The sequence below is a fragment of the Carcharodon carcharias genome, chromosome 16 (assembly GCF_017639515.1).
Source record: "Carcharodon carcharias isolate sCarCar2 chromosome 16, sCarCar2.pri, whole genome shotgun sequence".
Lineage (NCBI taxonomy): Eukaryota > Metazoa > Chordata > Chondrichthyes > Lamniformes > Lamnidae > Carcharodon > Carcharodon carcharias.
This window is the reverse complement of record NC_054482.1, coordinates 94,641,623-94,665,156: the sequence shown is the minus strand read 5'-3', so window position 1 is coordinate 94,665,156 and position 23,534 is coordinate 94,641,623. Positions and strand designations below refer to the sequence as shown.

The 23,534-nt window shown below is 41.4% G+C and overlaps 1 protein-coding gene across 2 annotated transcripts in view; it reads right to left on the bottom strand.

Annotated features, from left to right (window-relative positions):
* The window catches only part of LOC121289199 (ferric-chelate reductase 1-like), a 59,994-nt gene extending 38,998 nt beyond the window's left edge, over nt 1-20,996 (bottom strand). Inside the window, exons 1-5 of one of the 2 annotated variants that reach the window (XM_041208393.1) lie at nt 20,946-20,996; nt 7,938-8,137; nt 4,738-4,883; nt 3,708-3,802; nt 976-1,120 (exon numbers count right to left, since the gene is read on the bottom strand). In XM_041208393.1, the coding sequence (XP_041064327.1) occupies nt 976-1,120; nt 3,708-3,802; nt 4,738-4,883; nt 7,938-8,133 (582 nt within the window). In that variant the 5' untranslated portion in view covers nt 8,134-8,137; nt 20,946-20,996. Of the gene's footprint in view, nt 1-975; nt 1,121-3,707; nt 3,803-4,737; nt 4,884-7,937; nt 8,138-17,528; nt 17,568-20,945 lie in introns of those variants that run through there. The other variant, XM_041208394.1, reaches the window with a different exon arrangement.
* Nucleotides 20,997-23,534: the final 2,538 nt, after the last annotated feature.

The following is a 23,534-nucleotide window of genomic DNA, read 5'->3' as shown; positions in this document are numbered from 1 at the left end:
GTTTTGGAGCAAGTGTTTGATCCATCTTAGAATTCATTTGGCTCCCTGGAAAGACTAATTTGGCACAGCATGACATCACACAAGAGCTTCCCCTCAGCCAAGTAGCATGACTTGCCATTCAAATACCATGATATGACATTAGAAGCCCCAGAGCCAGTGAAATTTACAGTTTCTGAGTTGATCTGAGCGCTAACAAATCATTCACTGCAACCAATCATTGGTGCATCCAATAAAAAAAAAACTACATTGAAAAGAAAAGAAGCGCACAAAACAAAACTTTTAGGAGGCAATTTTAACCTAACCTGCTCATCAAGAATTGGACAACATTAGATGCAATGTTGGTTTTTATGACGCTGATTTTACTCTCCATTAAAGTTAATAGAGAGGTAATATTGGGTGAGTATAAAACTAGTGCTCCAACCAGTCTTCTAGGTTTCCTGCAAGGTGAGTATAGGTTAAAATTATTCCCTCCATCCCCCAAGTATCAAAAGAGGAAATCACAATCTAAAAACATTAATCTGAAATGACATTTGATTTGATAGAAGTTTGATCTTGTGTTTTCCTATATGTAAAACAAGCACTCTTTATTTCAAATTAGGCTTGTAAAAATTAGGCTTCATAAAGCTTTCGAAGAGAATGTGAATGAATCTGTTGTGCAATACTGATGATTACATTGATATTGATCCATCATTTCCATGGGCTGCTTTTCTGAAGTTATATTGCCATTGGGAATTCTCATCCGAAATCCCAAGATAGGTTCCCACAATCACACACCTAAACTGTGAAACTCAATTTCAATTAAAGTATGGCTTGTAATGCAGAAAGGCACAAGATCAATTTTGAATAAAATAAAGTTTAATTTCAGTGCGAATTCAGAAAATCATCCACATGTCTACTTAAAACATGAATCAAAATTATTTCTAAACACCCTTGAAATCCAACATCTTGTCCTGGATCAATTTGGAGGGCACTTACTGGTTTAGTCAACTGGGAGGTAATTGGTAAGATTGGTGGAGCTTCTGTTGTAGTTTGTACTGGTAGGGGAGGGGCATTTAATTGAGAAATCACTGGACCACGTAATTTCACCCAGTAAATGTTGAATTTCTGAACCACTGTGACCCTGAAATGAAGAAAGATGAAGTTAAGGGAGAAATTCAGTCTTGTTTTGCCCTTCTTCAGTCAGAAAACAAGGGAAATACTTAAAATGGATGAGGGGATCAGTCTCACATGCTGAACTCTCCTGATACAACCAGTTTGGCCACCTCCAAATCTCAACTGATGCTGCACCTCCTCTCTGCAGTTAAACTCTCCTAATACTTCATAGTTATATGGAAAATGAGGAGATCCCAACCTGACAATTGTCCTGAATTTGCTACAAATGATAAACAAAAGAAATATACTCCAAGAGTTAAATCAAGATACACCTGTGTACACTGACGGGCAATGAGGTAGGCTTTTGTCTTCACTGACTGGGTGGTAATCTGGTGGTGTGTATTACACGTCCGATAGAACATGGATCAAAATTATTTCTAAACATCCTTTTCCATCTCTACCCTTGAAATTCAACACCTTATTCTGAAACTATTTGGAAGGCACTTACTTAGTCAGCTTGGGTCAATTGCTAAGGTTGACAGCGACTCTTTTAATCTGTGCTGGCAGAAGATCTTTACTGATTTTCAGTCCATTGAAATCATTGGAACAACAATCAAGCAGTTTCTTCATGTAGGACACAATCCATCAGGCTAGATTACTGCCCAAAGAGCAGGAAGATGAAAATCTTGGCCCAGAGTACTGCATTAAAATATTTGCTTGCAGTAAATGCAGTTACCATTTCTTTACTCTGGATTGACCAAGTATTGTAATATTTTACTGGAAAAAGTCCAAGATGGAGCATTTAACAGAAGATACAACTTACATTTATATAGTGCATTTAACGTCCCAAGACACTTAAAGGCAATATAAATAAAAATATTTTTGAGCCACAGATGCTGAGCCACAGAAGATGATGTCAGGAAAGATGATCATAGAGATAGGTTTAAGGAGCCTCTTAAAAGAGGAGAAAGAGGTTGAGGGGCAGGTGGTCTAAGGAGGGAATTCCAGAGCTTAGAGCCAATGCAATTAAGAGCATGACTGCCAATGGTGGAAAAGATTAAATTGAGGGGTGTGCAAGAGGCCAGAATTAGAAGTGTATATAGATTTCTCAGGCTTTGTATGACTGGAGGAGGCTACAGTGTTAGGGAGAAGTAAGGGAACGATTTGAAAACAAGGATGAGGATTTTTAAATTGAGGCATTGCCCAACTGGGAGCCACTGACTGTTAACAAGCAGAAGGGTGATGGGTGATAGCTGGGCTCTGGATGGCCTAGGGTGGAATATGGGTGGCCAGCCAAGACAACATTGGAACAGGCAAGTCAAGAGAGAACAAAGACACGGATGAGGGTTTCATCAGCAGATTAATTGAGCAGGGTCAGAGTCAAGCAATGTTACAGAGGTGGAAATAGGCAGTCCTGGCCAATTTGGTAATGGTGCAGATACGTGGTCAGAAGTTAATCCTGGGGTGAAACACAAAGGTTGCAAACAGCTAAGACAATTGCCAGGGGTGGAAACAATGGTCAGGGAATAGAGTTTGTGGCAGGGACCAATGATAATGGCTTCCATCTCCCAATATTTAGATGAAGGAAATATCTACTCAACCAATACTAGACGTCGAACAAGCAAGTGAAAAATCAGAGACATTGGAGGGGTCCGAAGAGTTAGTGGTGAGACAGAGTTGAGTGTCATTGCCATAAGTGTGGAACCTGATGATGTGTTTCTGGATGATATCATCAAGTGCTTTTTGAGCTGTAGGAGGGGGCCAAGGATAGATCTTTGGGGGAGTCCAGAGACTGCGCAGGAAGAAGAGAATAGAAGACCTTGCAGCTGGTTCACTGGCTATGATCAGACACATAATGGAACCAAGCTAGGTTAATTCCACACAGCTGGAGGACAGGGAAGAGACTTTGGAGAAGGGTGGTGTGGTCAACAGTCTCAAAGGCTGCAGGTAGGCTGAGAATGATAAAGGGGGGAAAGTTTGTCATGGCCACAGTCACAAAGAATGGTATTTGTGATTTTGACAAGAGCTCTTTCAGTACTGTGGTCAGACTGGAAACCCAATTCGAGGAATTCAAACATGAAATTGTGAGATACATGAGCAAACAGTGTTCCATTTCTGAATGTGAACACCTATCATCTACCACTATTATTGCAATATACTTATACATTAGGCCTCCATTTACTATAGAAAAAGTAATGGAATTTTATTCAATTATTTTATATTTGTAAACTGAAACTAAAATGAATGGTTCCCAAGTGATCAAACTTCAGGATCTGTTCTGCTATTGATGTTTCTAATTATTTATTCCACTATTCAATGACCTTCAGTTGTGAGGTGTGCAGTAAGTGGAAAGAATGTATAGTAGGGTCAGTGATGGATAAAAACAGTACCGGATAGATAAATAATTCTTATCACAGTATAATGTGACAATCTGGGAAACACACAAATCCCTCATGCACATTGACTGATGTCGCACTCACACTTATAATAATTTGCATCTCCATTTTAAACCTGTTTCAAACACTGAACAATGCGGAAAGTGATCTTAATTTAAGAGAATGAGAGATTTGTTTTATCCAGTTAAAGGTATTTGTTAAATGTACTGCAATGCTTACAGGAATTGGACGTGACCTGGTTTTGTTTCAGGTGGGTTCCACAGCACCATAATTGTGTGCTTTCCTGATGAGCTTGTGTGACTGACTGCAGAGTCCTATGGAAGAGAGACAAGAGCACAATGTTCAATACAAGCTGGTTTCTTACAATCAATATGTTCAGTATATCAAAACACTTCATATTTTTACTTATTGTCTAGACTAACTCTTTAGTATTCAAACAATCCATAAAATTTCTGTGTATAACTGACTACTAATTGATTTTATGTTAAAGACGCTATATAAATGCAAGTTGTTGTTATAATGTAAAACTTAGGGGCAGATGGTGGTACACAGGTAATGTTACTGGACTGGTAACCTAGAGACCCAGGCTAATACTCTGTTCAAATCCTGCCATGGTAGCTGGTGGAATTTAGATTCAATTAATAAAATCTAGAATTGAAGCTAGCCTCAGTAATGGTGACCATGAAACTATCATCAATTGTCACAATAACCCATCTGATTCAGCAATGAAACCTTATCCTGACTGTGGATGAGGTTTCATGCTTTTTCTGGAGGCTGCCAGCGTTCCCGACCTGCCCGCCAACCTTAAGTTTGGACAGGCAGGTCCACTAATGAGCTTAATTTCTTTTTGAATGGCCTAAATAGGCCATTGACAGTTCGGCGGGCGCATCCAAGTCGGATGCACACCTGCCGAATTGACATTCTAAATGACACGGGGTGACGTTGGGACGTGCAACCGATGTCACCCTGCGTCGGCAAGCGGGTCCTGCCCCCACTCGCCGACCGGAAGATGCCGGCCATAGAATAAATTTGGATGAGGAAGGCCTTTGGGCCCATTACAGTTCATCCAGTTAGGGAAATCTCCATTTAACCATCACTTCCAGTCACTTGCTATTCCCCTGCCCCGAGCATCTTTCTCATACATTTAAAATTAAGACATTTACAGCTTATCTGACCAATAATACAAAATTCCAAACTGATTTATAAGAACTTCTGTAATTCATTTAGAATTGGCAATGCAGTTACAAACTTTAACATCTCCACATGTCAGGAGCTGGGAGTTCTTATCAATAAGAGTAAAGGTTCCAACAGGCCCAGCATTCAGGTCAGCAGCATCTCGTGCTTGTATAAAAAATCCTTGGAATGAAGTTCCAGACTGTCTCACAGTGAGTGTAACTGAAACCAAGGGAGAACACCGTTAGAGTATGGAAGCAGACATTGAACATGCGGGCAGCCTCTCTCACTGCCCCATTAAAAGTAGAGGAGAATCACCCAGACAGTTATCCCAGGCCTCCTCATCAAGACTAGACCAAGAGCAGCATTGCCAATGGCTTAGAAATAGGCCTGTCACACCGGCTGTTGAATGGCCAGTACAGCAAAGTAAATACAAAATAAATGGGATATCACAGCTGGTATTTTCTTGGGGAGGTGGAGGAGGTCCCGACTTTGGAACCACATGCAAATCCCAAGCCCGCATGGACAGGCAGTGGGACTACAGCAATTAGTCATTTAGTAGTACAGAAATGGAGTATTGCTATCTAAGCTGTTCCTCTTGCACTCATCAGGATAGCTCGCAAGAAATTATTAACCTGTAATGGGGGAACAATAATTTATACTGTATGAGAAGAGAGTGCTAATTGGTTGGTAAATGGACTCTGATTGGTGGAGGCGTTGCCATGGAGAATGCAGCATGGAGCAGTTAGCTACCCATCTTTGTTCAAATTCAAACTGGGCAGGTTGACTCAGATTGGTCAAGGCATTGGCTGGGCAATGAATCAAGGAATGACTGTTCCCTAAGCTTTCATTTAGACGAAAAAGGTGCAAAGTATGCACATGTTTCTTTTGTCTGCAAAGGGCAGGGCCCTGTGTGTGAATATATGTGGCTTCTACCACACGTAAGTGAGCCATACTGCGAGCCCAACTGACAATCTTAAATTGGTTTTCAGTGTAATTCTTAGCACAATCAGGATTGTTTAGCAGGTCAAAAACAGAATTACCTGGAAAAACTCAGCAGGTCTGGCAGCATCGGTGGAGAAGAAAAGAGTTGACGTTTCGAGTCCTCATGACCCTTCGACAGAACTGAGTGAATCCAAGAAAGGGGTGAAATATAAGCTGGTGTGTGTGGGGTGTGGGTGGTGGGTTTGGGTGGGGGGAGAGAAGTGGAGGGGGTTGGTGTGGTTGTAGGGACAAACAAGCAGTGATAGAAGCAGATCATCAAAAGATGTCACAGGCAACAGAACAAAAGAACACAGAGGTGTTAAAGTTGGTGATATTATCTAAACGAATGTGCTAATTAAGAATGAATGGTAGGGCACTCAAGGTATAGCTCTAATGGGGGTGTGGGGAGCATAAAAGATTTTAAAATATTTAAAAATAATGGAAATAGGTGGGAAAAGAAAAATCTATATAATTTATTGGAAAAAACAAAAGGAAAGGGGAAGAAACAGAAAGGGGGTGGGGATGGAGGAGGGAGTTCAAGACCTAAAGTTGTTGAATTCAATATTCAGTCCAGAAGGCTGTAAAGTGCCTAATCGGAAGATGAGGTGTTGTTCCTCCAGTTTGCGTTGGGCTTCACTGGAACAATGCAGCAAGCCAAGGACAGACATGTGGACGAGAGAGTAGGGTGGAGTGTTAAAATGGCAAGCGACAGGGAGATTTGGGTCATTCTTGCGGACAGACCATAGGTGTTCTGCAAAGCGGTAGCCCAGTTTACGTTTGGTCTCTCCAATGTAGAGGAGACCACATTGGGAGCAACGAATGCAGTAGACTAAGTTGGGGAAATGCAAGTGAAATGCTGCTTCACTTGAAAGGAGTGTTTGGGCCCTTGGACGGTGAGGAGAAAGGAAGTGAAGGGGCAGGTGTTACATCTTTTGCATGGGCATGGGGTGGTGGCATAGGAGGGGGTTGAGGAGTAGGGGGTGATGAAGGAGTGAACCAGGGTGTCCTGGAGGGAACGATCCCTATGGAATGCCGATAGCGGGGGTGAAGGGAAGATGTGTTTGGTGGTGGCATCATGCTGGAGTTGGCGGAAATGGCGGAGGATGATCCTTTGAATGCGGAGGCTGGTGGGGTGATAAGTGAGGACAAGGGGGACCCTATCATGTTTCTGGGAGGGAGGAGAAGGCGTGAGGACGGATGCGCGGGAGATGGGCCGGACAAGGTTGAGGGCCCTGTCAACAACCATGGGTGGAAAACCTCAGTTAAGGAAGAAGGAGGACATGTCAGAGGAACTTTTTGAAGGTACTAAGTTGGGGGAAATGCAAGTGAAATGCTGCTTCACTTGAAAGGAGTGTTTGGGCCCTTGGACGGTGAGGAGAGAGGAAGTGAAGGGACAGTTTAGCAGGTGTTATCCATTCATGGAATCAAATCCAATGTTGGACATTATGTTTTGAGTTTTGCAAGCACAGGCTGGTTGGGTATGGTTAATACTTTGCCTGTTGTGAACAGTTAAAGGAGTATGCTGTTTGATATTTTCCGGCAAGCGTTGGGTTGTACGGCCTAAATACCTGGCATCACACTGGCTCTGAAATTCATATAACACATTATTCATTTGTGTGTTAGGCAGAACATCATTTTGGCTTGATGGCAGCATCCTGTTGGTGGAGAATATCATTCATGATGCTAATGCGTAGTAGCAGCATACAATGGCTAGTTTCACCTGTTGCTCAGATTTTTGAGGCACCATACCCTTCCAGAGTAATCTGAGGAAGACCAGGCACTTTTCGGGACCGAAAGTGGCGGCCTTAGGCTCATTCATGAGTTTGCATGATACAGTGAGCGATGATCTGATCAGGGTAGCCATTATCTCTCCACCAATCACAATGCGCTTGCCAACCAATCAGCACTCTCTTCTCATGCAGTATAAGTTGTTGTTCCCCCATTACAGTTTGGTAATTTCTTGTGAGCTATCCTGGTGAGTGCAAGTCGGAATGCTTAGATAGCACGTGGCATTTTTCAGCAAGACTACAGCAATCTTCATGGAGGTGGCCTCTTAGGACCAGCTTTCAATGTAAGGAAATGGCCTAGCAAACTATTTATTTGCATCAAACTACAAACCACAGGAAGCATTCCAAATATTACTGAATATCATACTGAATAAACTGTACTGTGACACATTTTGTTTCAACACTGATCAAATGGATTTGCACAGGTGAAAATAACACAATAGCACATTAACAACTGTAATATAAAATTTGAAAAGATCTTTTTTACTGTTAAAAATATCTACACCTTTTATTTGATCCTTTGAGCTGAACACATCTTTGTCCACTGTGATAATGGCAGGGCTTGATGATTTCTGAGGAAAACCTCCATGGTTTGGAGACATGGTGTCACAAGCAACAGTCACCTGACCATTTGCATAGGCTGCTATTGGTTCCACAAAGATGCTAAGTACAGCAAACATACCAGGAATACACAGTCCCATTCTACTGTGGAATCAGAAAAGAATTGTTTTAATTGGCGCAGATTTCTGTTAGTTTCCCAGAAGTTAATTCTAACAACAAACAAATAGTAATATTTGTATGATAAATGATAATTAAGAAACTCATAGTTAAAGCTAATTCATCAGTTAAAAAGTAACATTCCTTCTGTAGGTGTTGGCATTGGCTCAGTGGTACTACTCTCACCACTGAGTCAGAAGGGTTCACTCACTTACCTTAGACATTAACTGAGAGCCAAGTCCCCCTTCTTGTACAGGTAATGTATTTTAAAGGGAATTGACATACATTTTCAGTTCATTTAGGATAGATTATCATTTTTATCAGTGTATATCTAACTTGATGCTGGGAAACTACAGTGTGTCGCTCGGTACGTTTTATTTGCCCCATTGTTTAGAAAGAGCGATTAAAGCTTCAGGAATTATTCAGGGGAGAATATCAAAAGAATTTTTGTATTTTGGATCTACTTATAAATAATCATCAAAAGTTTCATGCTGATTGATATAATCAAAGATCAGAAAGAAATCCTTGCTTTATACAGCACCTTTCAGCAGTTCAAGATGTTCCGAAGCATTTTACAGCCAATGAAATATTTCAGAAGTACTGTATAGTTACTGCTGTAATGTACAAGATATTCATTTAAATGTGTTGAATCACGGTATTAGTGTAAAAGTATATTAATTAATCTGATTTGCATTTGTATTGGCATTTGAACTCCTAATTATTAATGTTACTTGTCAACCTCCCTTGATAATCTTTTAAATGAAAACCAAATCAACAAAATTGGGATAAATCAGGCACAGCCCCTAATTCAGGTCAGCTGTAAAACCAAGAAAAAAGTTTAAAGGAAACTTACAAACTTTAAATCAAAATGTGATTAAAGGGGTCAACAAAACACCCCAGTCCCCGCGGTGCCCACCGAGCACGGAAGGCCTCGAGAGTGCCAGCAGACACCGCGTGCTCCTTCTCCAGGGACATCCGGCAGCGAACGTAGCCGCGGAAGAGGGACAAACAATCGGGCGGGACTCCCCCGTCGATCGCCCGCTGCCTGGACCTGTTAATGGCCAACTTGGCCAGGCCCAGGAGCAGGTTCACGAGGAGGTCCTCCTCCTTCCCGACCCCCTTCCGCACCGGGTGCCCATAGATCAGGAGCGTGGGGCTGAAGTGCAATTTTAAAAACACGTTTCCATCTGTTTCAGATGAAGTTACATTGTTCCATAGTTTGCCATTGTGAGATTTGAACTCTTGATCTTGGGGTTACAAACCCAGTACCATAACCACTTGGCTATTTAGGCCAACCTCCCTTGATGTTGCTCTTGTCAGAGAACATGATCTCATTTATAAAAATTGCTGGAAAAGCTCAGCAGGTCTGACAGCATCTGTGGAGAGAAAGACAGAGCTAACATTTCCAGTCCGCAAGACTCTTCTTCAAAACTAAAGAGAAGTAGAAATGTGGTGAAATAAATACAGTTTAAGGGGGGTGGGATGGGCGGAGCTGGATAGAAGGCCAGTGATAGGTGGAGGCAAAGGAGAGATTGCAAATTATGTCAAACAAAAGGTCGAAGGGGTGTTGATGGTGGTGATACTGGCTAAAGGAGGTGCTAATGGTGACATTAAGAGTAGAAAACAGGATGAGCAAGTGACAAATGGACCTAGTGGGGGTGAGGGAGGGGACGTCCTTATACATCCAATCCCTCTAAACCTCCATCCCCCACCAGGATGGTCTGAGGGCTCTCCGCTTCTTCCTTGAACAGAGGCCCAAACAATCCCCATCCACCACTATAGATAAAAGCAAAAAACTGCGGATGCTGAAAATTGAAAACAAAAACAAAAATACCAGGAAAAACTCAGCAGGTTTGGCAGCATCTGTGGAAGGGAGCACAGTTAATGATTCGAGTCCGCATGACTCTTCAACAAAACAGACATTGACTGTTTCAGTGCCATTTCATACTCTCGTCTGGGCCTGGAAAAATTTATTAATTTTGCTTCCAATTTTCACCCCTCCATTACTTTCACATGGTCCATCACTGACACTTCCCTTCCCTTCCTTGACTTCTCTGTCTCAATTTCTGGGGATAGACTGTCCACCAATATTCATTACAAGCCCATCGACTCCCACAGCTACCTCAACTACAACTCTTCACATCCTGCTTCCTGTAAGGGATCCATCCCATTCTCTCAGTTCCTTCACCTCCATCACATCTGTTCCGATGATGTCACTTTCCAAAAGAGTGCTTCTGACATGTTTTCCTTCTTCCTCAACCGAGGTTTTCCACCCACTGTGGTTGACAGGGTCCTCAACCGTGTCCAACCCATCTCCCACACCTCTGCCCTCACACCTTCCTTTCCCTCCCAGAACCAAAGGTGTCCTCACTTTTCACCCCCACAGCCTCCACAGTCAAAGGATCATCCTCCGCCATTTCCGCCAACTCCAGCATGACGCCACCATCAAACACATCTTCCCTTCAGGCCCCCCACCCCTGGCGGCATTCTGTAGGGACTGTTCCCTCTGGGACACCCTGGTCCACTCCTCCATCACCCCCAACACCTCAACCCCCTCCCATGACATCTTCCCATGCAATCGTAGAAAGTGCCACACCTGCCCCTTTACTTCCCCCCTTCTCACCGTCCAAGGGCCCAAACACTCCTTTCAAGTGAAGCAGCACTTCACTTGCACTTCCCTCAGTTTAGTCTACTGCATTCGCTGCTCCCAATGCGGTCTCCTCTACATTAGAGAGACCAAACACAGACTGGGCGACCGCTTTGTGGAACAGCTTCGGTCTGTCCGCAAGCATTACCCAGACCTTCCTGTCGCTTGTCATTTCAACACACCATCCTGCTCTCATGCCCACATGTCCGTCCTTGGCCTGCTGTAATGTTCCAGTGAAGCTCAACGCAAACTGGAGGAACAGCACCTCATTCTCCGACTAGGCACTTTACAGCCTTCTAGATTTAACATTGAGTTCAACAACTTCAGATCATGAACTCTCTCCTCCATCCTCACCCCTTTTTGATCTCCACCCCCACTAGAGCCATCTGTCACTTGCTCATCCTGCTTTCTACACTTAATGTCACTATTAGCACCTCCTTTAGCCAGTATCACCACTATCAATACCCCTTCGACCTTTTGTTTACAACGTCTTTTGCAATCTCTCCTTTGCCTCCACCAATTACTGGCCTTCTATTCAGCTTCGCCTGTCCCACCCCGCTTAAACAGTATATATTTCACCACATTTCTACTTCTCTTTAGTTCTGAACAAGAGTCATGCGGACTCGAAACATTAATTGTGTGTTCCTCTCCACAGATGCTGTCAGACCTGCTGAGTTTTTCCAGCAATTTTTGTTTTTGTTTCAGATTTCCAGCATCCGCAGTATTTTGCTTTTGTGATCTCATTTATCTCTTGTACTTTGCTGCTTCTCTCTATCTGGTCAGTTTGAATTTTGACGTTCTCACCCCCTTCTACTTCGATTTTTCCTAACTTCTGTTTTGCTTTCCTCTCCCCCGCAATTGCTCTTTCTTTTCCTTTTTTGGGTGAGGGGTGTTAAGTAATATGACTTGCTGTGGTAATGTCAGGAAAGGAGCCAGTAATGACTGTTGGCCACATATTGAATAGGAGTTTTGGAGGAAATGTGACCTTCAGTGGCTCTCTTTCCAGTCCCTCTCATGTTTCTTCCAGTCCCTGCTCACATCACATCCTCCACTCTTCCAATTCCCAATTATCCATACCTCTTACCCCTTTGAACTGTCAATTCAAACAACTGTTTTCCTCCTCCCCCACTCTACTTCATTCACTTCAGCAATAGTACTTCATCTACTTACCATTTTTATTCGCTTTCTCAAAGGGTGGGCTGAGAAAGGCTAGAGGCCACTCACCCTCAACTTGCTTCCTCCTATATTCCCTTCCATCCTATCTGGCTCAAATATATTATGCTATATTCAAAATTCAACTTCAGTTAAAAACTCAAATTAGAATGAAGAAAGTTGGTGTCTATCATCTTTTCTCTATCTTGCTTTTCCCTTCTTAGGTGTTAGTAATTACTATCTATTTCACAGGAGTAAGGAATTCCTGTTTCTGCTAACAACACAGGTGGGTAATTGTCTTTGAAATTGGAATTTGAACATGAACGTGGAAGTCTCAAACTTTCTCTTTCAGCTTAGTATACATAAAGGTTATAGAAAACAAAATCTACAAATGTGTGAAGCTGAATAGCCACAATACTGCAGTCTGACTGCTGGCTTTCCACAAATCAAAATTCAAAATATTCCCTTTAAAAATAGAGATTTCACTTTGAGTAAAAAATTATTTAATGTCCAAAATAAAGGTTTAAAGAGAATGTAAATATTGAAAAATTATATATTATTTCGGCACAATATTATTGAACTATTCATCGAGGCACAGTTGACACCAGACATATAATCAAAACACTTGGCTGGTGACTATACTATTTTATCTCATGGTGATAAATATTCACTTTATTATAGTAGTGATTGTGCGTCATTCATTTTGACACTTTTAATATTGAAAATGTTTATCACAGTTCTACCTAAGAAGCTTCAACAAAGCATGTACCATTTGCCACAAAATAAATTCTGTAGATAATTGACAAAAAATTTTGCAAACATACATAAAAGAATTGCAACATTTAAACTGGTTCTTTCTGGACTTTATAAATCTCTCAAACCTCTGCCTTTTGCCTATTAGTCACATGTTTACCCAGCTTTGGTTCAACTACCTGTCCTGTGCCACCTCTATATACCATACCCCAGTTAGAAGTAAGTAAAATTTTCTGTAATTCGTGTTTTTAATAGGCTTGAATTAAATAATTAAACTGTTCCATAATGAAATTCTAGCTATGCTAAGGACTAATGATTCAAAATACCACATGGTTCAAAATAAAATGCCTACTGCAGTAATACTTTTCATTTAAAAAGCATCATTTTACTGACATTTGGGGACTCAAATGATTATACATAGAAAAACAACGTAATAGATTTAGAAATGATATGGTCAACACATTTTCTTAGAGCTCCGGCACCTCAAAATTTGGCACTACACCCCTGATCTCAGGCATCAATTCTAAGTTCTAAGGCTGGCAAAAGGGATTCTGAATTCTTTTTGCAGTGAGAGCCTGCATGTACTGTGAAGACAAGATGATCCAAGGATGTTTAATACAAATAGCTAGGCCAGGCAAACTTGCAACAAGCTGCTTCATCTCACTCTATTATAGCTGCACCCAGATAACTGACCTGACATGGTCAAACAATTACAGAATACTCCTTCAAGTTGCAACTTGCTATGCTCATTATTGGCACACAATTGTTAAAAGGAACTTCACAAGCCTATTTGCAAAATGCTTGTCTGTTGATTCACAATTACAATGCAAAGCCACTTGAGTGCCATTGTGCTCCTCAAACCCACATTTCAGGTACTTTTCTGTTTGGCACATTAGCTGATAACAGGGGGGACAAGCTTACACTGACAGGGGATATACTAATCTTTTATACTAATCTGGCATTTGATTCCATGTTGCACAGAATATTAGTGCATAGAGGGATTGTGGCAAGGTAATCTCCCTCCAGATGATTTAGAGTGTCCTCTATGGCCTTGAAACACGGAGGCCATTTAGTTATCTGTGCTCAACTAGCATCCATGGCTGGCATAAGCAGATCGCTAACCATATCTGAAGAGGGTTGATTAGGACACAAACAGCCATTCTTACAGATTGCCTTCTCCTTCAGATAAAGGTGGCATAAATGACTGTTTTAAAATTGAAGCATCTTTACTGCTACCTATGAAATTGGCATTGACCTAATGGATCAAATGTTGATCATCAATTAATCAATTAATACTACACATTGATGGAGTGGAGCCCTTTTCAGTGTATGTGCACCAAGAAATTGTTCCCAGGAGCTCAGATGGCAGCATGGGCACCATCCTCCTGCACTTTGGGGAATCCACAATGTGATAAGATTGGACAGTCTTGCCAGGCTGCTTTTCCTATTCAGTGGAAAAAGCGATGAACAACTTGGCGCTGATGAACAATTTCTCAGTGAGGTATTTGGCATTACACTTCAAGTTGATATAAATTGCCTGTGGTGCTCTGGAAGCAGCCAAAGACAAAAAGAGTTGAGAGCAATGGTGACTGACTGACAGTGCAGGCTCTACATGTGAAGTGTGTTCTGCAGCAGATGCCACAGCTCTGTAACTGTTTCCCTGATGAACTAGAGCCAAAGAAGGTAGTTCTCTACTGATATTATTAGACAGCAATTCATTGGCCTGTAAAGTTAGCTACCTGAATAATGATGAGTAATGACAGCTGGTGGCAGTAGGCCTTTGATACAATTTCCATGATAATCTGTTTTTCTTCACTCTCTTTGTCAAATGCGAGAGTGTCCAGCTTAAAGAATTGCTCTGCATTCAGGCCAGAATATTACTGGCATTTAAGGCCAAGTTACAATGAGCAGCAACAGGCATTCCCAAAGTTAAGATGTCAACCTGATGAAGCTATAACACAGGACTGCGTGCATATTATCAACGGAAGGCTATAGACAAAGCTAGGCAATCCCTCAACAAAAGAGTCAGGTCAAAGCTCTGCAACCAGTTGTGAAGGTTGGTGGACAATTAAACAACTAACTGGAGTGGGAGGAGACTCCATGAACATCGCATTCTTAACGACAGTGCAGCCCATCATGTGAATGCAAAGTTTGAAATGTTGAAATATAAAAGCAAAAACCGTGGATGTTGAAATCTGAAACAAAAACAGAAAATGCTGGAAAAACTCAGCAGGTCTAATGGTATCTGTGCAGAGAAAAACAGAGTTAATGTTTCGAGTCTGACTCTTCTTCAGAGCTGAAGAGAAGTAAAATGTGATGAAATTTATACTGTTAAAGGCGGGTGGAGCAAGTGAAGCCGGATAGAAGGCCAGTGATAGATGGAGGCAAAGGAGAGATTGGCAAAGATGTCATGAACAAAAGGACAAAGGGGTGTTAATAGTAGCGGTACTGGCTAGAGATGCTGATGGTGGCATTAAGGTCAGAAAGCAGAATGTGGTAATAGCAGGACAAGGGTAAGCACTCTGGAAAGAACAACATGAACAAGTGACAGATGGCCCTAATGGGGGGTGGGGTGGGGGGAGGGGGCGGTGGTGGAAAAAAGATCGAAAATAGGATAAAAGATGGGGATAAAACAATGAATAAAAATGAAAATAAATAAAAATAAGTGGATAAAAATAAAAATTAAGCAATAAAATTTAATGTTGAAAAAAGGGGTGAGGATGGAGGGGAGAGTTCATGGTCTGAAGTTGCTAAACTCAAATTTTAGGTCTGGAAGCCTGTAAAGTGCCTGAACAGAAGATGAGATGCTGTTCCTTCAGTTTGCTTTGAGCTTCACTGGAACATTGCAACAGGCCAAGAACGGATATGTGGGCATGAGAGCAGGATGGTGTGTTGAAATAGCTAGTGACAGCCTGGTCTGGGTCATGTTTGCAGACAGACCGAAGATGTTCCGCAAAGCGGTCACTCAGTCTGCATTTGGTCTCTCCAATGTAGTGGAGACTGCATTGGGAGCAGCGAACACCTCGACTATAGCTCCTCACACCCTGCTTCCTGTAAGGACTCCATCCTATTCTCTCAGTTCCTTCGCCTCCGTCGCATCTGCTCTGATGATACCACTTTCCAAAATGGCGCTTCTGCTATGTTTTCCTCCTTTCTTAACCGAGATTTTCCACCCACTATGGTTGACAGGGCCCTCAACCGTGTCTGACTCATCTCCTGCGCCTCTGCCTTCACACCTCCCTCTCCCTCCCAGAACCATGATAGGGTCCCCCTTGTCATCACTTTTCACCCCACCAGCCTCCACATTCAAAGGATCATCCTCTGCCATTTCCACCAACTCCAGCATGATGCCACCACCAATCACATCTTCCCTTCACCGCACCCCCCCACCCCTGGCGGCATTCCATAGGGACTGTTCCCTCCTGGTCCACTACTCCATCACCCCCAACACCTCATCCCCCTTCCATGACACCTTCCCATGCAATCGCAAAAGGTGCAACACCTGCCCCTTTACCTCCTCCCCCTCACCATCCAAGGGCCCAAACATTCCTTTCAGGTGAAACAGCACTTCACTTGCACTTCCTTCAATTTTGTCTACCGCATTCGCTGCTCCCAATGTGACCTCCTCTACATTGGAGAGATCAAATGCAGACTGGGTCACCAATTTGCGGAACACCTTCGGTCTGTCCACAAGCATGACCCAAACCTTCCTGTCACTTGCCATTTCAACACACCATCCTGCTCTCATGCCCACATGTCCATCCTTGGCCTGCTGCAATGTTCCAGTGAAGCCCAACGCAAACTGGAGGAACCGCACCTCATCTTCTGATTAGACACTTTACAGCCTTCTGGGCTTAACGTTGAGTTCAACAACTTCAGACCATGAATTCTCCCCTCCGTTCTCACCCCTTTTTTATCCCCTTTTTTCAATATTCATTTTTATTTTTTATCGACTTATTTTTTATTTTTATTTAATTTCATTTTTATTCATTTTTTAAATTCATTGTTTTATCCCCGCCTTATATCCTATTTTCACTCTTTTTTTCCACCCCTCTCTCCCCCCCAACAACCCCCACAAGGGCCTTCTGTCACTTGTTCATGTTGTTCTTTCCAGAGCGCTTACCCTTGTCCTGCTATTATCACATTGTGCTTTCTTACCTTAATGCCACCATCAGCACCCACTTTAGCCAGTACCACTACAGTTAACACCCCTTTGTCCTTTTGTTCATGACATCTTTGCCTATCTCTCCTATGCCTCCACCTATCGCTGGCCTTCTATCCAGCTTCACCTGTTCCACCACCACCCCCTTAAACAGTATAAATTTCATTACAGTTTTACTTCTCTTTAGCTCTGAAGAAGAGTCATACGGACTTGAAACATTAACTGTCTTTATCTCCACAGATGCTGTTAGACCTGCTGAGTTCTGCCAGAATTTTCTGTTTTTGTTTCATGTTTCCACCCATCTTCATCCAGAAATGCTGAGTGGATGATCCATCTCAGCCTCCTCCTGATGTTCCTGTCCGTCTTCAGCCAATTTGATTCACTCTACAGATATCAAAAGACGGCTGAGTGCACTGGACACAACAAAGGCCATGGGCCCTGACAAGTGTCCAACAGCAGTACTGAAGAATTGTGCTGCAGAACTAGTCACCCCTTAGTCAAGCTGTTCCAGTGCAACACTGGAACCTGTTTAACAAGGTGGAAAATTGTCCAGGTTGCCCTGCCAACAAAAAGCAGGGCAAATTCAATGTGGTCAATTATTGCCTCATCAGCCTACTCTCAATCAGCAGTAAAATTATGTAAAGGTGCAATCAAATGACACTCACGAATAACCTGCTCAGTTTGGGTTCTGCCAGGGCCACTTGGCTTCAGACGTCATTGCACCCTTGGTCCAAACATGGACAAAATAGCTGAATTCAAGCGGTGAAGTGAGGTAAGAAAGACATCATGCATTTGATTGAGTGTGGCATCAAGTTGGCCTAGAAAAATCAGGTGGAAAACTGCACTGGTTAGAGTCATGCCTAGCACAAAGGAATATGGTTGTGGTTTTGTAGTTACTAGACGTCAATCATCTCAGCCCCAGGACACCACTGCAGAAGTTCCTCAGGCTAGTGTCCTAGACACAACCATCTTCAGTTATTTCATCAAAGTCCTTTCCTCCATCATAAGGCCAGGAATGAGGATGTTACTGATGCTTGGACAGTTTTGAGTTGTGCTCACATCTCCTCAAACAATGAAGCAGTCTGTACCTACATATAGCAAGACCTGGACAACATTCAAGCTTGAGCTGATTAAGTAACAAGTAATATGCGCAATGCACAAGTGTTAGGTAATGACCATCTCCAACAAGGGAGAGTCTAAACACCTCACTTTAGCATTCAATGGCATTACCATTGTCAAATTCCCTCACCATCAGTGCACTGGAGGGAGTTGTCATTGACCAGAAACTTAACTGGGCCAATTACATAAATACTGTGGCTACAGAAACAGGTCAAAAGTTGGATATTCTGCAGCGATGGACTCACCTCCTGAATGCACCCTAAAGCCTTTCCACCATCTAGTATTATGGTAAAGTCTCCATTTGACTGAAAGAATGCACCTCCAGCAACACCCAAGAAGCTTGACAACATTCAGGACAAAGTGGCCCACTTGATTGACATCCAAAGCACCAACTTAAAACATACACCCTCTCCACCACCTGCTCAATGTGGTTGCAGTTTGAACCAACTACAATTGCTGCAGCAATCCACCAAGGCTTCTTTGACAGCGCCTCCTAAACCAATCATTTCATCACCTGGAAGGACAAAGGCAGCAGGCACAAGAGAACACCACCACCTGCAAGCCCCTCTCCAAGTCACACACCATCCTGACCTGGAGGTATATTGCCTTTCCTTCATCAATGCTGAATCAAAATCCAGGAACTCCCTTTCTAATAGCACTGTGGGGCTACCTGTACCACATGGATTGCACCAATTCAAGAAGGTGGTTCACCACTTTCGCACGGGCAGTAGAGATGGGCAATAAATGCCAGTGACACTCACAGCTCCTGACTGAAAAAAAAGTATGCTGAGCAAACAGTTGTTCTGTATCATTACTCAGAATTTATACACTTCAGCCAAGTTGCAAAGTTGCCACAGGCTTATTGATAACTCTTGTGCATTCTGTTATTGTAAAGATTCACATTTTCCAGTGGTGTGCTATTCTAGCAGATCAAGCAGTTTTCTTAACATCCAAAATTTCAGATTGCCCTTGTCCACTTTATGCCAGAATGGGAGACCCAACACTGCCTCCTAGAGTTTTTAAATCCTAGCAACTTTTAAAGTAAAATATCAATAAAACTCTAATCTAACTAATTTCTCAAATACATGCTTTTGAATATACAGTTCCGATTTCACTGATCCTATCTAATATTATCTGAAGCTGTATTATCTGAATACCGAATTTTCCCATTTTAAAAAATCTATATGATGAAAAAAATTTGGTTGCTGTCTGATTAGCAAACAAAATAGAACAAGTTTACTCTTAAAACAACACAAACACTCAGAATTTTAGAACTTTTTTCCACTCTGGCATTTCAATTTCCCTCACCTTTTGAGTTGGTTGCAGTTAGGGAGCGCAGTTAATTATATTATTGTGATTCCTAGCTCCTGGAATTATCTTGCAGTATGATAGACTGGCTCCATGAAACAGAATGCAGCAAGTTTAAATACTGGGCATAAATTATAGACGTGGATCTCAGCAATGAGGAGGTATTGGTTTCTCCTGTGTATGTGACATTACTGCCACCACATTATCAGTCATCTATGGAGCATTGAGTTGGATTAATGAGGTGTGACCTACTGTAGTCAAATACATCATATCTACGGTAAACATAATGACATCTTTCCACTAAGGAACAGGAATATGGTGTTTTGGCATATCTCAAGGAGACTTTAAAATTATTTGACAATCTATTAAAAAGGTTAAGACATTTTGTTCTTGCAGGAATTGTTATTAGAATTTTGAAACACTAGCACTGGAATCATATGGTCTGGTTTAAATGCGTGTATTACTCCATTTAAATAGTATAAATTTTGCACAAACATTTTAAGCATTCAGGTGCTGATATTACGCAGCACAATTTTAAAACTATAGAGAATAACACTGTCTGGCAATGGCAAAAGGTTATAGTCACCTTAACTAGGTGGCTGAAGATTAAATAGTTATCCAAAACAAAAACAAAAACAGAATTACCTGGAAAAACTCAGCAGGTCTGGCAGCATCGGCGGAGAAGAAAAGAGTTGACGTTTCGATGCTGCCAGACCTGCTGAGTTTTTCCAGGTAATTCTGTTTTTGTTTTTGTTTTGGATTTCCAGCATCCGCAGTTTTTTTTTGTCTTTATCTCTGTATTAAATAGTTATCCCCTGAATCTCAAGATTACAGCCTTGGAATCGCTTATTATTTAAACATTGTGCATTCAAAACCTATCTATACCACATTCTTTTATAAAGCGGTTTGTCTTGTTTTGAAATATGAAAGTAGCATTCATGTCAGTGCCGACGCCAGCTCGAGATACTCTCCTAACTTTTAGGTAATCGCACACTGCAAGATTAACCACCCTCAGCTACGTTACGGAGAAAAATGATCACTGAAGAATTAATAGTGAGTTCGTTGCTGGAGTTCTGTGTTAATAATTGTATGATTATGCCAACTGTTTAGGAACTTTCGCAAGGGGCGTTTTTACAGTCACTCTTTTATTCTTCCTTTGCGACACTGAAACTGACGTGTGGTTGATTGATAAAGAACACGACACCGGTGCACGTTTCATAAATAATTCAGTGCCTGCAATGAGAGCAATATAGATTTTACGGTTGGGTTGTTCTATGAAAACGAAGTCTTTAGACTAATTCTTTGCCTCCACTGCCAATGCAGTAGATCCTGTGTTAAATTGCTAAGGATTAAAAAAAACTGCACTCCAAATAGTCTACTGACATGGCACATACTGATAATTCCTGTAAAAGCCAGTTGTGATAATCCATTTGCGGAAATCAATCAAGCTCTCATGCTGACTTGTTTTTAATGAATATTATACATTACCTCAAGGTGATTTACCACCGTCTCCAACTCTATTACCTTTTCTTGCTTGGTCTATTTTTGCCCCGTTTACATCTGTACTACATCAAGAATCGCAGAAAGGCATAGATCAAACTAAAGTTATCTGTAAAGATACAAACTACTGCTTAAAATATAAGGAGGTTACTCACACTTGCCTGTGGACTTGGAACTAACGTGTCCTCATCTTAGTGAAACTTCCCGTCAGGTTTCACTATTGAGGCGGGGCTCTGGCATCGAAACAACACCATCCTGTTGATTGTAATGACCATATTCAAATGATTGTAATATTCATTGATTGCATTGAAGCAGCTCGGGATCCATGTGTAAAAATTGAATCTGATTGCACTTTTTGTGATGGTGATTTAGAAATGTTTTGTAATGTTCTCCCAGATATTTTATGATTGAAGTATATTTTTCAAATAAAAACACCATCCAGTTTAGGGAACTAAAATTTACCTGGGCGAGTTAGGCTTACAAAATTATAAGATACTTAAAGGTGAGAAAGGCCATTGGGTCCCTCTTAATTCATCCATCCACTTCTGGAGTCTTCTACTTTCCTATTATTGTGTCTAATTGTTTCTGAAATTATTCCAGGAATTTTTGCCTCTAGGGCTTTACTAGGTGTTAACAGACAGCCCCCGATTACAATTCTAAAGCTGCCTATTATTAGTTCCAACTCATGCTCCCGTTATGTTGTTCCTACTGTTTAATTTAAGATTATATTCTGGGTTAATTTTATCTATTCTATTTACTATTCGATATAAAGCTGTAAGATCACCACTGCCCCAGGTTGAAAACCCCAAGTTTCTCCAATCTTTCCCCATAACTGTTTGGCCTACTCATATAATTCATCCAAAATCATTTTACTGATCAGCTTTCTTCAATTCCATTCCACTCCCAATTTGATGCTGTCTGCAAATCTGACTGGTTTGCACTGAATTTGTGAATCAGAGTCATTGCTGTAAATTAGAAGTGATTGTGGTACCAACACTGAACCCAGGACATCCCATCAGAAAATCTTTCCACTTTGACATTACTTCTTCAGTCACTACCCATTGTTTTCTATCCTAAGGCCAATTTCTTATCCATATCCCAGTTTTTCCCTAAAATCCCACAGCTTCTGGTTTAATGGATTATCTTTTGTGTGATATCACTATCTTATAAATGTTTAAGTATACAATGTTGTGGAGTTGGCCATAATAAGTTTAGATTGTCAGTACTTCAAAGGAAACAAACAGGTTGGTCAAGCAGAATCTTTTCTGTCTCAAACCATATTGACCACCATTTATTATTTTGTTGCTGTACGCTTACACCTCAAATTTACTCCTGATAATTGAAACCATTATTTTACATGGAATTGATGTAACACTAGTAGGACTGTAATTCCCTGTGTTTAATTCATCACCTTTTTTAGAAAATCAATATTACATTTGTCTGTTTCCAGTTTAATAATACTTCCCATTGTCCTTGATTCCCTCATAATGAATCTGCCTGCCTTACAAATCTCTTCATTAGTCTCACTCAGCACTCTTGAATAAATACTATTAATCATGAATTCCTGAGTATTCATTTGACATAAGCCCTTTCCCATTGCTGGGACTTCTATCTCATTGATACTGAAGTCTTGAATTATTCCTTAGTACTACTTTTTGGCTGGGAGAGCACATTGTTCATGTCTTCACTTATAAATATTTTGAGGAAGCAACGATACAAAAAAATTATCATCTTGTGTTTATCAATGGTTTCAAACGTCTTTTCTTGAAATCATGGAATCCTTACGGTGCAGAAGGGTTTGGTTATTCAATAGGATTATTGAAGGGTTATTCAGCCCTCCATGTTCATGCTGGCTGTCTGTGAGAGCCACTCAGTTAGTTCCATTCCCCCACCCTTTCCCTGTAGCCCTGCAACTTTATTCCCTTCAGGTGCTCATCCAAATCCCTTAAACTGACACCAGTGCACTCTCAGGTATGCATTCCAGATCCTAACACAAGTTGCGTAAAAATGTTTTTCCTCATGGCGTGTTTGGTTCTTTTGCCATTCAACCTAAATCGCTATCCTCTGGTTCTCAACCCTTCTACTCGTAACCATGCTGCCACTGTTCTTTTTATTCCATGGCCTCCGTGCCTTTTTCCTGGTAGGACATATAAGATTTTCCTCTTTATTTCACTAATTTGTTTTTAACTGAGCAATGGTAGTGTATTGACAGTTCTAGAAATCGGTTTATTGTACACCATGTATATGATAGTTATATTCTAGGTATGGTAAGGGCATGGTTTGCTAGGAAAATGTTATTGTTGCTATTTTATTTGGTGTATTCTCCAACATTTTTGACTTTTCATGTATATGTATATGCTGCATATGAGGTAATACACCACAATATACTCAAATAAAAATTATAAGGTGAATCATCTGAATGGTGATAATCTATAATGAGCACAATATAATACTCACTTTTTATTATAGAATTACATTTTTAGGCAAACAATTATCATTGTATAAAAACAAAAAACTGCGGATGCTGGAAATCCAAAACAAAACTAGAATTACCTGGAAAAACTCAGCAGGTCTGGCAGCATCAGCGGAGAAGAAAAGAGTTGACGTTTCAAGTCCTCATGACCCTTCAACAGAACTGATTTTTCTTTACAAGGAGAGGGGTGAAATATAAGCTGGTTTAAGGTGGGGGTGGGGGGCGGGGGGCGGAGAGAGAAGTGGAGGGGGGGTGTTGTTGTAGGGACAAG